The following is a 17,591-nucleotide window of genomic DNA, read 5'->3' on the forward strand; positions in this document are numbered from 1 at the left end:
CTATCTGCATCTTGACTGAACACACGTCAAACACTTGTGCTGTTGCAAGAAAGCAGAATTTGGAATACATATCAACCAGTTGCCAACAAGGTCTCTTTCCATCCTTTGAAATCTTCACATGTATTTCTTGGCCCTTGCCTGTGACTCCTATGGTGGCACAAGCTTTCAAGCTACAAACAAAGGTGACAGCATCTAATGAGACACTCAATTTGCACATTGATTCAAAACAGTTCAAGGCCTCCTTACCACACCTGCCTATATTGGTCATATCCTGCAATTAAAGTATTCCATAAGAGTACATGTTGAACTCAATGCTTGTCAAATGCTTTGTTTACTTTTGCAAGTGAGCCAGATTTGGCATACATATCAAGCAGCATAGTGCCAACATCCAGATCTCTTTCTGCAACTCAAGTCCATCATGTTTGTAAAGGCCCTCGTTTTGACCCACAATCATGTGCGGCATTATCTTAATCACGTGCTGTTATGTGCCACTCACCATATAGAGTACTGTTGTTATCACGCCAGATAACTACAAGCAGTTCAAGGTCATGTCCCTTGACATTCTGCTGGAAATCCTTAAAGAACATCTTCAGGGCTTGTGCAACCTGACTGGGCCTGGCTGAGTGTATGGCTATTGCCAGTTCTTGTTTGAATAACTGGACCATCATGACAGAAGAGAATTCATCGTGGGGGACTAACATATTAAACCAGTAAAACAAGGCTGTTATGATGCATTTTATACTACACACCACACAGAAGTGCCATGCCAAAAACTTGGCACATGACAGCCACCTCTTGACAGAACCTCCAGGTAGCACAGTCTTGAGCTCCTCGAGAAATTGATGGAAGCCCCATAATTACCACTTCTCCATTCATCGGATCACAAGGGAAAAAACAACCAGCCTTACCTGGCAGAGTCCTCCATTGCTTGAAGTAGTGAACCAAGTAAATTGTCCAACTACCATTGCACACGTCTCTCTCATATTCCATTGGCCTGTTTCTGGATGGAAAAACTTTAATTTCCCTATGTCTTGTTACTTAAGTTGCAATAAAATACAGTACAAAATAAGGTGTGTCAAGAAGTTGGTGGTCAAATAAAGTAATCATTTTGAATGACTCATAGGCAAGAGTGACAGCCTAGCAAGATGATGACCTGTGGTGCATAACATTCTACTCCCTCTCTCTCTCACACATGTGCCCGCACGTGCACACACACACGGCCCTTTCTACCATCACAGAAATTGCAAGGAAAAAACAATAATGAAAGAAATGCAGAACATGTTTTTGGTATATTAATAACAGCCTCAATCTGGCTTTGTTACAAGATTTTGGAGAAGCTCTCCCCTTTTTTCTTTTCATCCAAAAGAGTTCTTTTGCCTCAATTTGGCTTTGTTATACAAGATTTTGGAGCAGCTCTCCCGTTTTTTATTTTCATTCAAAAGAGTTGTTTTTTTCTTCTCTTTTCCTGGGGAGGTTCTCTTTCAACCAGTGTTTCTTTCCTCTCTTGGGTGCTGCTTTCTACCCATACTTGGTTGCTGTACATGAGAAAATGGGTGCCGCACTGTCAGTTCAGTGGGCTGGCTGCCATCTCCAGACGGTGATTCCCCCATCACTGCCACCCAAGAAGAGCAAGCCCGCAGAACCTGTGTCCATCGCCCGGATGGGATCGGCAGTGAACAAGATGCCCCTCTCTGTGAATGAGGGCAATTCCAAGATGCGGACAGTGCTGTCACTGTAGGCACAGAACAGTATGGGTTTGCCTTGTTGGTCGAAAACCCTGCAGAGAGCCAGCACAGACGAGCATCTTTCTTTTGCAGATTGGAGTGGATAGGTGTACTGGAGCTGCAAGACTGGTGTGTGGGTGGAGGAGGATGTGTTGAGGCCCCATACCTTAAGGATGCCATCCAGAGAGGTAGAAATCAGATACTGATTCCAAGCGAGGAGTTTGGTTACAGGACCCTCGTGGCTTTGAAGCGCCTGCAAGCACTGACCCGTACTGAGGTCCCATACTCTGATTGTGCCATCCGTAGAGCCCGAGTAGAAGAGTTTGGTGCCGTCACAGGAGGGCTCCAAGGTTACGACGGACGCACTGTGACCGGAAAGGGAGGCAGTGGGAAGGAAGGAGGCCGTGGCAGGATCGAACCTCCAGACCAAGATGGCGCCCTTCTCCAGGCCCGCCATAAGCATGTCACCGGAAGAAACCAGGGAGAGGACTTGGCCGGCGTGGGCGGCTTCGAGGCTCTGATGGGTATTTCTGCGGAGGTTACAGGCCCTCACCTCGTCAGGGAGGCCCAGGAAAAGCCAGTCAGGGTCAGAGTCACTGTTGAAGAGGCAACCCACAGTGCCGCTCATGGGGAGCACCTCTGTGCATTCTCCTGTGCTGCAATCCCATCCACGCAGCGTGGCGTCTTGCCCCGCTGTGTAGAGCTTTGTGGAACCCTGCGGGAGGGCAATCCCCGTCACGCAGTGCTGGTGGCCGGCGAGGCGGGTGAGGAAAACTGCGTCTTTCGTGGTGCTGGTGAAATCCAGCGTCTTCTGCCTCTGCTTCTTCCCGAGGTCGACCTCTTCCGCTGCTGGTGTAGGTGTGGGCCTGCGCCTGACTCGAGGGCCGAGCTGTTGCTGTTGCTGTGTAGCAGCCACCTCCTCTGCTGCTGCTGCTGCTGCGGGTGGAGAGGAAACGGCGGGCATCTTCCCGAGGTCGACCTCTTCCGCTGCTGGTGTAGGTGTGGGCCTGCGCCAGACTCGAGGGCCGAGCTGTTGCTGTTGCTGTTGCTGTTGCTGTTGCTGTTGCTGTTGCTGTTGCTGTGTAGCAGCCACCTCCTCTGCTGCTGCTGCTGCTGCGGGTGGATAGGAAACGGCGGGCAGAGTGTGAGCGAACTTGCAAGGTGACCTAGTGCAGCGACCTTGCAACCAGAAAGTGCAGACAGGAACGTCGCGTGGGTGGTACCTTCTCGGTGCTGCTGGTGCCGATCGCGGCGCAAAGGGATGAGGATGCTGCTGGTGGTGGTGATGCCTAACGGCGACAGCCATGGAACCCAGCAAGAGTGGGCGCGGCGATGAGGGAGGTATGGCTATGAAAGCAAAAGCAAGAAAGGCGGCGATGAGGGCAAGCAAATACCTGAGAGCGATGAAAGGCGGCGATGAGGGCAAGAAACTCCTGGCAAGGGCGAGCGATGACGAAGGGCGGGAGATGAGGGAGGTATGGCTATGAAAGCAAGCAAAATACCTGAGAGCGATGACGAAGGGCGCGGCGATGAGCGAGGGCGAGGGATAACGAAGGGCGGGAGAGAGGGTTTTTATATCACAAAGCTTGCGCGTTACAGTTTTTGTACACGCTTTTTTTTGCGCGTCCAGTGTCCTAAATTAATTTACACTAGTATTGTACCCGCGGGTTCCAGAAAGGAACTATTCCCTGTCTGCAACCATCTCTTACATGCACTCTATTCGATGCATGTAAGAGAGCTATACTTTTAGACACTAGTCGAGTATATCTCAAGGGAACAGATTTTTAGGTAAATGAAGATCTCACCCCCATGCAACAGGAGGAACGTCGGAAGCAATACAATAAGCGAAAGAAATCTAGTGATAACACTTCAAAGGATGCATAGGGATGCGTGACCCATGGGAGCTGCATAGTATTGTACCCGCGTATTGCTGCAGGTTCCAGAAAGGAACTATTCCCTCTCTACAACCATCCATCTCTCTCTCTCTCTCTCTCTCTCTCTCACACACACACACATGCACACGGCCCTCTCCCTCTCTCTGTCACGTACACACTCTCAAATGTTGAAACTCTCTCTCTCTCTCTCACATGCACACACATATACACACCTGCTCTCTCTCTCTCTCTCTCTCTCTCACACACACACACAAACACCTCTCTCTTCTTACACTCTCCCACACATAGAAGTGCTCTCTCTCTCTCTCTCTCTCTCTCTCTCTCACACACACACACACACACACGCGCGCGTGCACGCGCACGTATGCACACATACACACACACACTCTCTCTCTTACGCACACATACACATATGTAAATATATAGTATATACAATATTATGTTTTAGATACATATACCTATACATAGACACATATACTTATACATATATACATGTATTTAAAAATATAAATACAAACATCAACATAATTTAATAAATTTTGATTAAATTTTAATGTACAGAGATGGGTGATAAGCTCTGGTCACTTTTAAATATATACACGTATACACACACACACACACACACACACACATATATACATATAAACATATATGTATATGTATATATGTATATATACATATATGTATATGTATATGTATATATATACATATATACATATATATATGTGTATATACATATACATACATACATACATATGTATGTATGTATGCATATATGTATGTATAAATGTAAATAAAAACACACACACATCTATACACATATATACATATATGTTTTTTATTTAATTTATATTTCTATTTATATTTTTTTAATTTATATTTATATTTATATTTTATTAAAAGTTACTTTTTATTCTCTATCTCTCTCTCTCTTTTCACCCTTTCCCTCATTACCTCTCTCTCTCTCTCTCTCTCTCTCTCTCTTTCTCTCCAGGTTTGCCCCATCTCACTCTCTCTCAAGCACATTCTACACATAGATGCAGATGTACACAACACACACACACACACACATGTACATACCACAAATACACTAATGCAAACACACACTCTCTCCTCCCATACAAACTATCTCCTACGTAGAAATTCTTTGCCTCTCTCTCTCTCTCTCTCTCTCTCTCTCTCTCTCTCACACACACACACACACACATGTACACACCGCACATATACTAATGCAAACGCACACTCTCTCCTCCCACACAAACTCTCTCCTACATAGAAATTCTCTGCCTCTCTCTCTCTCTCTCTCTCTCTCTCTCTCTCACATGCGCACACACACTCCCTCTCTCTTCACGCACACTCTCTCACATAGAAACTCTCTCTCTCTCTCTCTCTCTCTCTCTCTCTCTCTCTCTCACACACACACACACACACACACACACACACACACTTAAATAGATTTACACACATATATATAATTTTAATTAATTAAATTTTAATGGTAGGGATGTGCTCACTCTCAAATAAATGCATCTTACATGTAATGTCTCTCTCTCTCTCTCTCTCTCTCTCTCTCTCTCACACACACACACACACACACACACATGCACATGCACACCCTCTTCTCTCACATACACATGCACACACTCTCAAATGTCGAAACTCTCTCTCTCTCTCTCTCTCTCTCTCTCTCTCTTACACACACACACACACACACTTGCACATGTGCTAATGCAAACACACACTCTTTCTCCCCACACACTCTCACACATAGACTTCCATGTCTCTGTCATCTCTCTCTCTCTCTCTCTCTCTCTCTCTCTCTCTCTCCCCTCCACATGAATGTATGTAAAAGAGAGAGAGAGAGAGAGAGAGAGAGAGAGAGAGAGAGAGAGTTTATATGTGGGAGAGTGTGTGTGAGAAGAGAGAGCGTGTGTGTGAGAGAGAGAGTTTCTATATGTGGGAGAGTGTGTGTGAGAAGAGAGATAGCGTGTGTGTGTGTGTGCACACACACAAACATACTTCTTTCTCATGCACATGTCCACACGCACACGCACACATACACTCTCGCACGCACCCACATGTAAATATATATTATCTATAATATTATGTTTTATTATATTTAGAGACGTATACCTATATATACATATGCATTTATAAAATAAATAAACACATATACACATATATTTTTAATTAATATTAGATTTTTGCATGTGTCGTGCAAGTGTCTTGATTGTGTGTATGTGTTAGTGTGTATTTGTTGTGTGTGTATACATGGTGTGTATGTTTTTATTTATGTATATCCATAGCGAGTGTCTACATGTACGTGTGTGTGAGCATGTGAATTTACTCGTGTGTACTTCTATGTGTGTGCTTAATAGCTAAAGTAGCACTAAGGGAAGAAAGACTAGTGTGTCTGGAAATAGATATAAGGCACAAGCTTTGTGGGAAGCAAGAGTAGTAATCTTGGGTTTAGAAATAGATATAAGGAGAAAGCTTTGTGGGAGGTACATCAAAGTAAATACCTAATAAGTATACCTGATGTTTATCATACGCAGGAAATTTCATCATTAGAAGAGAAAATATTGATCATAGAAGAGCGCGAGTAACTTATATGCCAACTTAGGGATAAGGAACATGTAGTTACTCATCATCAGCTCGAGAGAGAAAAACAAGAATCATTATGTGTATTTTAGAGAGAAATAACACTTAATAAGGATGATGTTTGAACATTAAGAAAGGAAGTGGAGTTTTATAAATGAAAATGGAAGTGTATACGAATAAAGGTTGCTAAAATAAGCACGAGTAGAAGGATAGACAACTGGAATTGGGGCGATGAAAAGCCTAGGAGAGGTAGATCCAAATAGTAAAAGGGATCACCATTTTGCTAAACAAGGTCACGTAATTATGGCAACGGAGTAAATGAAATAACATTAAGTGGTTTAATGGTTAAGATAGTGGGGATACACAAGAGGACAAAGTTAATGAGTGTCATAATATTTCCCCTTTTGTGCCATAACCATTGTGGTACTTACCACATATGGATTAACATGTGGGATCAGGGATCCCAAGATGCTAAGTGAATATGGAAAAAGGGAGCTTCTCATATTCAAAAGACCAAGAGTTCTGCTGATTTTACAGTTGCAGGATACCGAGCCATCTTCTAAGAGGGCAAAGCTTCATGCACCATAGGATGTTACTCGGCATGATTAGGAGTAGTAGTAGACTTCCACCCCTTGTAAAAATTTGGTTTTTTTAATGTAACATAATGAGACTTCTAGAGTATGGGCTTTTTGATTTGGCTCTATTGTTATATCCATGTTTTTAATTTCTAAAAGGTTGAAAGTATCCATGGGAGGAGGTGGTGAATATAGTGAAGCCTAAATTGAAACGAATCAAATTTTTATGCAAGTCACTGATTTATAATTGTGAAGTTTATTGAAGAATCAAATTTTCAATATCCAAAGCATTAATCCCCGTGAATTCAATGTAATCTATTGGCTTTGGCTTCTTTCTTCTCTATCCTAACTGCAATCCTCCTATACCACCACACGAGTAATTGCCTCAATGCACTAACTTCATGGATTCCACCACCATGTGAGGTGGCCTTCTGAAACCCACAAAAATCCAATATGAGTGCTCCATACCTTGGGTAGACTAGATAGCTAAGCTTCCATGATTTGTAAAGTAGGGACCATGAGCCTCCAGAATGTGCTAGAGTAAAAATGACAACAACATATGCACATTGGTTATTTTCAATAAGAATCACTATACAACATAGGAATATACAAAATTGGGGATCTTACCATATAATGTGTTATGATACTTGATGTCCATGCTTCCACCATGTACTTGTAAAACATGGTATAAAGTCATTTGCATCCTCTTCATTGAATGTCATTTTCTGTAAGTGTATCAACCTTATCAAAGGCAATCCATACATTAGCCTTTGCAATTCTAGTCTTGCCATTATTACTACGATCTAGGACAACCATGTGTAACTTCCTCCATGCCTCATACTTCCATGGTTGAAGAACTAATAAATGGTCTTCATGGTTATTTTGTGGTGATTAAAATTTTCTAGCCTCCTTGGCTCCACCAATACTAGGTTTGCATGGCACATTTCCACTTGCACCACCTGACCTCTTCTCATCTTTCTTGATTTTCACTTTCCCTTTGTGTAGAGCCACACATGAAAGAACCTCCTCCACTCTCTTACACACTACTTGGGCCTTTGACATCGGCGGTTGCATCTTATATGCAAAAAATATATTTCATAAACTAATTTTTTCACAATTCTACAGAGGGCAATTCTACATGCACTATAGTGTCTTCAGATCACCTGCCTCCAGGATGTCGTTCCACTGAGTAGTCTCCAAAACCATCCACATGTAGAATTTCACCTACTTTTTGATGTTGAACCATAATAGGAATCTCTGTTAGACTGAAAAACATCTTTAGGATCTCATGGTCCTCTTTTGGAACCTCAATGTTTGCGAGCCACCAAATTTTATTTTCAGATTTAACACTGAAGTACTAAGGATCACTTGGCTTTATGGAAAGATCCAATGCCTTGTTCATTAATTTCAAACATACTCTTTCTATCTTTTGATTCTTCATAATTTCACTCTCATCAAGTTTTAGTACCACATTCTTGAACAGATATATCATAGAACTTCGTCGTCGCAGCTTGCAATTTTCACACATCCAAGACATAATTGTTGTTTGGATTCAGATTCAAGGTCACTTCTTTGGCACAATGTTTGAATATATACGAGTGAACTTTGTGTTTAGGCTCACCAATGAATTCAAGGACACTGTTATTCAATTATTGCCTTGCTTTTCTGACACTAAAAGGTCACGATGGTACTGGAGTTTCCCTTTTGTTTTGTAACATGGACTTAAAACTTTAATCCATTTGTCTATAGACCATTGCATAGGAGTCTCTACTTAAACCAACTTTGTCACACATACCTTGAGTTACAGTAAATGCATTCTTCACATCTTGCAATCGTGCATGCATGAGATCATCACTATTTGTTTTGAACTTTGAATGAGAAAGTGAAGAATTCACCATCTATCTTGACAAGACTTGTGAGAGTTCTCTGTCATCTTGTTTAAGGTTCTTCAGATTATCACTCTCAGCATGTATACGGCGTTTGTTGTGTCCACTACTTTTTGATAATGCAGTAAGTGGCCTTTGTTCTCTTACTCGTTCACTTGCATCCAAATTAGACGTGGGCCCATGTTTAAATGTTTTCTCTAATAGCCCTTCTAATTTGTTGTTCTTGGCCTCGAGATCCTTTTCTTTTTGTTCCAATTCATGGTTCTACAAAAGATGAGTATGAACAACTTCTACCAATTCATTGTATTCATTCTCCTTGTTAGACAATGGAGCATTTAACTACTTAATCTAAGCTTCCTTCATCATCAACATCCTTTGTGACGATATCCAAATGCTTTGCATCGGGGACTAGCAAGCCTTGTTGTGTAACCATGAAAGCCAACATTTCCCTCACAAACATATTTGATCAAAGAAGTTAGGCCTAAAAATTTAGGTGCTTGTTGTGTCTAGGGATCATGTGGATAAATTGATCCTTCCACCCATATATCAACATGCTTTCTCCCTAATTCCCTGGAATGTTGCATTACATAAGAGTCGCCTTTAGAAGCCTTTGTGCTCGTATAGAAAGGAGCATACTCATCATCGAGGTCCTCATGTAGAAATCGCTTCTTAGAATTGTTTCTACTGTTCTACAGAGCATAAACAATACTTAAATTGTAATTAACTCATTTCTTTGCAAAAATATCGGTGCAGTAAAACATTATCATTAATTTCAAACACTTTCATTTCAAATAACATAAAACTTAATACCCTCTAAACATATCCATACCTCCATTGAGCATTGTAGCAACACTTCTTGATGTCCTTCTTGGTGCAATAACACTTCATGTGGTAGTAAAAGAATTGAGTACAAAAAATCAATGAAGGTAAATATGACTTTTTGGTTCCACATGAAGGCACTAGAAAGTCAAATCTCTCTTCTTTGTAATCCATGCATAAATTGTATGTGATGAAAGAGGAGATTTAGTTGAAATATTAGAGGCTTCCTTAAGAGATTTGAGATTCAAATGGAGGGAAATTCAAATGGAGAAGAGTGGATATTAGAGGCTTCCTTAAGAGATTTGAGATTCAAATGGAGGGAAATTCAAATGGAGAAGAGTGGATATTGAATGAGGAAAACTCGCCCAATACCACCAGAACTTCATGAAAATGTACTAGAATAGAACTTAAGCGTTGTGAGACTTGGCCTTTAAAATGAAATGCATCTATAGCTAGCCAAGATTCACCCCATAAACCACAAGTGGAACACGACTAGACAACCATCAACACCATCACAATTCTCTCTCTCCTCAATTTGAAAGAAACTTCCTTTGACATTCAATGATAATTGTACAAGTGAAACCTTAGGATGTTGGGAGAAAGAAAGAGAGTTTTCAATTGCATCTCATACCACTTTGTTAGAAAACTATATAATTTTAAATTTACATTATATATATTTCAAAGTTACAATGTCTACCAAGCCACACTTTGTCATTGCAACCGGATCAATTGAGATCTTCTTCTTCACAAAACTCAGCATGTAGGATCTCCTCAAGTAAATGTGGGGATAGGTGAAGGTTTCCCATCCATTTGGGGAGATTTAGCATTACAAACCATTCATATTCAGTTCTCAAGGAGCCAAGCACCTACACGATGAATCCAATGCAAATAATATTTTGGACATGTGTGGTTCAAGAACCAAAGAAAAATCATGGTAGTCATCTTGATCTCCAAAGAAACCAGCACCAAGAACAAGATGAAGTATGTGATGTTTGTGTTGTCTTCTGACCAATCTCAAACCCACCCAACCCATACAATCAAAGTAGAACTATTTTTTAACTCACTCAAACTTTGGGCAACACATGCCAACTCTCCAAGAAAACCACCTTGACTCACACACAAAATGATTTTATAGTGATAAAAAGTTATATAATGATGGTGGCATGGGGATGTTACATCTTACGAACTCTCTCAAAAAAAACCGATGATGACAAAACAACACCACAGAATGTCCATAACACACAACAAAGTGACACAAAGATTGGGATCAGACTTGTTGACTTGCCATTACTGTGACAAGGTTAGAATATTACTCCTCTTCAATAGTTTGATGGGTTCTCCAAAGTGGTAGAATACAGACAAGAAAAGAAGTATTTCCTCTCTTAAACCAACACACAACTATAGATAGCAATAATACCTTGAGATAAGTTCACCTTCTTTTGACTTCTGAGCTCTCATTTACCAGCTTGGAAAAGCTTCAAAAAAACATTAGATAGTAGCTCCACCTCTTCTTTCAATTCTCCTTGTATAAGCCTTCTAAAGATCAACTAGAAGCCCAAAGAAGATTGGGTAGGTCACTAAGATTCTAAACTGAGGCATCCTCTTCCACCTAACTCCACATAAATGAATCACATTGTGTGACTGGCCTTTTTGCAAGGGGTAAACATATTCTACAAGCATACAAAAGGATCTAGACAAATACCTGAGTTTTTGAACAAAACTCTTAAGATCCTTTTGGTTGACCTTGGACTCTCCAGTTGTAGTAAGCTCTCCCATTTTTCATGATTTGGGGCTATGCCATTTTCACTCACTTCATGACCCAAGAGTACAACTTCATCTCTTACTAACTTACATTTAGCTGGATTAAGTTGGGATCCATCTTCATCAAGTCGTTTAAACACTGAGTCAAGCCTTTCCACCTCACTGTAAACACAAAAGTCATCCATAAAAATTTTAACAAAAGATCCAAGGTAAACTGGCACATGGATCTTGTCTACCCATCTTTGAAAACTGGCATATGCATTAAGAAGCACAAAAGGCATAACCCTATAAAAAAATACCCCCAATGGAGTGATAAAACTGGTCTTCTTCTGATCTTCTGGGGCTATCCTAATTTGAAAATAGCTAGTAAACCCATTACAGGCTGAGTATCTCTCATGTCGTCCAATATCTCACCCTAGAAATAAAGGGGATAATGATGTCTCTTCGTAACTACATTGAGAGGTTTGTAATCCACACATAATCTCTCCACTTGTTACCCTTTTTAGGCACAATGAATACAAGGGAAACCCATTTTGCATCATCAACAGGGTATATGAAACCAGCCTGCAATTCTACCTCTAAAACCTATTTTTGAATAGTCCACAATCTTCTCAACTTCTGAGCTACTGGATTTTCTCCCTCTTTCAACTTAATCTCATGAATCACACTAGACGTACCTCTCGTTTGACCGTAATCCTTGGGAAAAATCTTGGGATACTTGTCAAGCAATACTCCATACTACTCTCTTTCCTCACTAGTTAGACCACTAGCAAGCATCTCCACTAGTTCAGCTTTTGGAATGTTGGGCTTCTCACCTTGAGCATAAGCTTGTTCAGTCGTATGATTAGCTATTTGCATTTCACGGATGTCTACTTCAAGCTACAAAAGACTTTGATCCAATCTTGAATCATCATCAATTTCATTTGAGGACCTTGGAGAATAAGCATCATAATTATCAAGGGAGGTTGAATCAACTCCTACATCTGACTCCAACTTCTCTCCAGCTTCCAGAATCTTACCAGTCTTCAAATCATATCTTATCCTTTTCTCCTTAGTCCTATCAACAAACAAATGCAACCTCTATACCAATCCTTTCTAGACTTCATAGTAATTAACCAAGGCCTCCCCAAAATGATGGGGTATGCTCCAACCCCTATTGGCATGAGATGCATATCAATGACCACTATGTCCAAGAACATTTAATTCCATTCCCTCAATCACGCCAAGACATGTCACCTTTGAACTATTGGCCATCTTTACACTGAAGATAGACTTGCCTATCACTCCCAATCCAAGATCATGCACAATTTCTTTAGTCATGACACATACCTGGGATCCACCGTCCTGATAAACTCTACTCACCTTCCTACCATGAACCCAAACATCAAAAATAGGCAAAATGTCAGAAACCCTACTCAATTGAACCACATTAGCCTATGGCACCTTAAATTTCACTTGTCTAACTTTTGCAAGCTTGTGCCGTTGTCTTCTTATACTGGAGTCCAATTGTAAAAGCTGAACATAGGTGATATCAGCCTTTTTGTACTTCACATCAGCGAAGAGAATATAAGGGGACTCCCCATCACCCAACTGGAAATCATCCATGCCAATCTTTCTTCTTCTAGCTCTAGCCTTTTCCTACTTGCTAGATTTTTGGTTGCTCCATGGTTGTCTTACTCTTCTCTCTCTTCTTCTTGGTTCTTGTTTCTTTACCTGTATCTTTATATTCGGACCCCTACATCCTTTTCGTCGTATTGGCCAACACATCAGCCTCATCTTCTTCTTCCTCAATGGCTTCAAGTACATTCACATTACCCAAAGGACCTTGAGGCTATGCTTATCCTTGCATTGATACCTGATTTCAATTACCTGCATCCCTATTGCCAACATCCCTATTACCTTCTGGCCTTTAAATGATAGGATACACACCTCTCGGCTCTCTCCTCAATTAAGGACATTGAGGAGCTATACGGGCCCTCTCTCCATAGTTGTAGCATCGGAAGTGCTCCATTCAATTCCTTAGTGGCCTTTCTCCTTTGGGGTTCTCACTTGGTTTCGAATGATCTACATAGCAAGATTAATATTTCCAATTTGCTCAGCCAATCTTTGAATCTCTTGATGCAAACCATCTTGTCCTCTATTTGGCTCCATAATCCTTGGAGCCTCTACACGAAGCTCCCTTTCTACATAGTCATATTTAACCTTCATGCATGTTTCTATTTCCATTTGAACTATCTCTTGTTTTCTCACCGTCTTCTTCGACTGCTCCGTGGATAACCTGACTACCTCTACATAAGTTTAAGGATCCTTAAGCTCCACCTTTTCCTTAATAACGCCATGTAACAATCCTATAAATTTATATTTTTTCAAGAAGTCTGGTGGCACTTTATTTTCTCCCAACACCCTTAAAATCTTCTCCATATACCCCTTCAAATCTACTTACAAAGGCTAATATCTCTTCCTCTTCCCCTTAATACAACATACTAAGCTCTCTCGAAAGGTCTTCTAGGTTATCAACTTTCCCATACTTCCTTCTCAAATCATTTGTTAGTTGCTCCAATCACCCTTGTCCTCATCCTCATACCATTCCCCAGGTGCTCCTTTCAAGAGTAACCCTACCATTCATAAATTGTAGGCGTCATCATCCCTATTGTTTGCTAAGAGATCCTAACTCTATCCTTCTTAGAAATCTATCCACATCCTGACCCTTCTCTCCTTTGAACAACTCATACCTTGCACCAGCCACCATAGGTCTTAAGGTGACCTGCAAAGTGGTTTCTAACCTGATGATCAAACCTCTAACACAAAGCTTCTCTATCCTCAATGGGGCACCAAAACATGTGAGACTTGCCCTTTAAACTTAAATGCCTCTATAGCTAGCCAAGATTCATCATAGTCAAGATCACAAGTGGAACAAGACTAGACAACCATTAAGACTAGCACAATTCTTTCTCTCCTCAATCTAAAAACTTTGACATTCAATGATATCTGTACAAGTGAAACCTTGTGTTGGTGGGAGAAAGTTAGAGAGTTTTGAATTGCATCTGTACAACACTGAAAGCAAACTATTTAATTTGAAGTTGACATTATATATATTTTGAAGTTACAATGTCTACCAAGCCACACTTTGTGATTACAATTGGATCAAATGAGATCTTTTTCTTCACAAAACTTTGCATGCAAGATCTCCTTAGGTAGATGTGGGGATAGGTGAAGGTTTCCCATTCATTCGGGGAGCTTTAGCATTACAAACCATTCACATTCAGTCCCCTCAAGGAACCAATCACCTCCGCAATGAATTCAATGCAAACAATATTTCAGACACGTGGTAGTCGTCTTGATCTCCAAACAAACCAGCATTAGGAACAAAATGAATTATGTAATGTTTGTGGTCTTCTGACTGATCTCAAACCCACCCAAACCATACAATTAAAGTAGAACTATTTTTAAACTCACTCAAAATTGGGGTAACATAGGCCCAATTCTCCAACAAAGCCAACTCACACTTTCCTTGACTCACTCACTTACAAGGGTACAATGATCTTACAAAGTGATAAAAACGTTATACAATTATTGTGGCATGGGGATGTTAAATCTCACAAAGTCTCTAAAAAGAACTGATTATGACAAAACAACACCACATAATGTCCACAACAACACAAGAAAAAGTGACACAAAGCTTCGGATCAGACTTGTTGACTTGCCATTATTTTGACAAGATTTAGCATATTACTCCTCTTTCACAAGTATGATGGGTTATCCAAAGTGGTAGAATATAGACAAGAAAAGAAGTATTTCCTATCTTAAAACAACACACAACTATAGATAGCTATAAAAACCTTGAGATAGCTTCACCTTCTTTTAACTTTTGAGCTTTCATTTATTACCATCTTGGAAAATCCTCAAAAAAACCTTAGATAGCAGCTCCACCTCTTCTTTAAATCCTCCTTCTATAAGCTTTATAAAGATCACCTAGAAGCCCAAAGAAGATTGGGTAGGCCACTTGCAACACAATGGAGCTTGCCTTGTGCGAAGAGAACTAATTGAGAGCAAGGCATTCAAATGCCTAGCCAGAATTTTCTTCTGATTTCTCTTCTTGATGCACGTTGGTGTTCATGGTTGTGTTCTCACCCTCTCTCACACACTCCTCTCTCAGTGCAGTCTCAATAGAATGATGGAATCAAGGTTTGCAGAAGAGTGAGGTTTAAAGACTATGATGGAAAGATGATAACCGCCACACACTCAAGCTAGCTATGTGAAAACTCAAGCTAGCTAGGTGAAAACTCAAGCTAGCTATGTGAAAACTCAAGCTAGGTAGGTGAAAACTCTTAAACTCAGGCTCTTTATCTCCTTTCAGTCCTTATAGTAGCATCACCTCCTTGTAGATGGCCAAACCCACTTCCACAAAGACCCCCTATCTTTTTTTATAGGCTTCCAAGCTAGCTTCTACATAGCACTGATTCTGACTTTTTTGTACTTGCCTTTCTATCCTCACTTCTTGATTCTTCTAGCGATGATTATGCACCATGACCCTATTGTTGCGAGCTCAAGCAATCATCTTGCTTCTATTCCCAACCAGGGTTGCCTGCAAACTGCCATAACTCTCAAAGGATCATAAGTTGACACCCATCACCACCATAATTCTCTAGGTGAAAAAGCCTTTAACTTTTTTTCCCTGGATTTTCTTCGAATATTGGCTCCCATGCTTAAATTCAAATCAACCTTTTTCCCTTACAAGTTAAATGCCTATATATTGATCCACTAATTGTTCACTTAAACATTGGTTTCTACCTAGCATAAATGAGCATTGGGCTTTGAAGCTCATAGCAATACTTTTGCAAGAGGAGGAAGAGGCATCACAAGAACTACAAAACCTCGTACTTGAACTTGACCTTAATCTTCCTAGAGTTTAGAGGTTGGGATTAAAGTGTCCATTTCAATCAAAATGATACAAACTCAACTTTACTCATGGTGTGAAGACAATCTCATGACCTTTGATCTGTTAGGCCAACCTCCAGTATAATATTATCCTTTCAGCGGATTCCTTTTACAAAGGCCATGAGCATGACATGTTTAGGGCACTTGAATAAAAAAATCCATATGCAAACAAACCCCCTGAATTACAAGTTCTTTGTGCTTGAGTATGTGTTGGAGACATATTTAATTCTAGGATATAAATGGATCGGTTTGCTGTCCTTGAAGTCCAACTACAACATTATTAAGAGAGATCCAACTTTTATTGGAGGGAGCACCAAGATAACTTATCTATAATAAGAAGATTGTTGATCTATGAAAGAAAAGTTCATGTAAAGAAGAATGGCAATCACCTTTTCAGCCTTGACGATATACATGTATCAAAATGATTCATGTACAATTTCAACAATTCTCTTTGAAATATGGATAAATCACGATTGTAAATTTTCAATTATGTTTTTAAAATTTTTATTTTTATTACTTTAAGTACGTCTTTACATTCTTAACTCTGGTTGCGATTTTTTTGTTTAATAAATATAAAAGTGTTTAAGATGTCTTATTAACTCTTTAAGAGTATATTGAGTTAGATTAAGTACATTCTATTTGAGTTACATTTTCATGAATTTTTAAATTTTATTTATTATTCTTATATTTATGCAAATCACTATATAGAAAAGGTTTATTGTTTTTCTATATAGATAAACTCACTAGATAGATTTGCTATATACTAAATGATCTAATGTTGATAAAATACTCTATAGACAATGCTTGGCTTTTCTATATAGACAAAATTACTATATAGTAGTTTATTATGTAAAGTAATTAAACTACTATATAGAAAATTAGAAAAATTTACTATATAGTATTTTATTATGTAATCTACATAAACTACTATGCCAATTAGTAAAATTTACTATATAGAACTTTATTATGTAATCGACATAAACTACTATATAGATAATTAGGAAAATTTACTATATATAATTCCTATGTAGGAAAATTCTGTCTGCATATAAAACTTTCATATTTCCTATGATGCAGAAGGTACATCTGCAAACATGGACTCAGTTTCACATGGTGAATTACCATAAGATAGCATACCTCCTACACAGGAACAAACAAAGTGGGATGGAAGAGATGTGCAAGCACATGCATTGATTGCTTTGTCAGTTTTAAGAGGAGTATCATTCCTCACATTTAGTCATACAAGACTGCTAAACATGCTTGGGATGCACTTGCGTCATTGTACCAGGTACGTATGAAGCACATGTTGCCTATATACACAAGCAATTAGAGTTAGAGCATATGGATGAGGGAGACTTCATGGATAATTTCCTTACCAAAATCAAGGATTTT

The 17,591-nt window shown here is 39.8% G+C and overlaps 1 protein-coding gene across 1 annotated transcript in view; it reads right to left on the minus strand.

Moving 5' to 3' along the window:
• Positions 1 to 1,261: 1,261 nt before the first annotated feature.
• The window catches only part of LOC147615469 (zinc finger CCCH domain-containing protein 17-like), a 68,772-nt gene continuing 52,442 nt past the window's right edge, over positions 1,262 to 17,591 (minus strand). Inside the window, exon 2 of the mRNA XM_086779572.1 lies at positions 1,262 to 2,817. Coding sequence (XP_086635698.1) covers positions 1,570 to 2,817 — 1,248 coding nt within the window. The 3' untranslated portion in view covers positions 1,262 to 1,569. The remainder of the gene's footprint in view (positions 2,818 to 17,591) is intronic.

Source organism: Cibotium barometz, chromosome 40 (genome assembly GCF_041138505.1).
Source record: "Cibotium barometz isolate CiBa-2024 chromosome 40, ASM4113850v1, whole genome shotgun sequence".
NCBI classification, from domain to species: domain Eukaryota; kingdom Viridiplantae; phylum Streptophyta; class Polypodiopsida; order Cyatheales; family Cibotiaceae; genus Cibotium; species Cibotium barometz.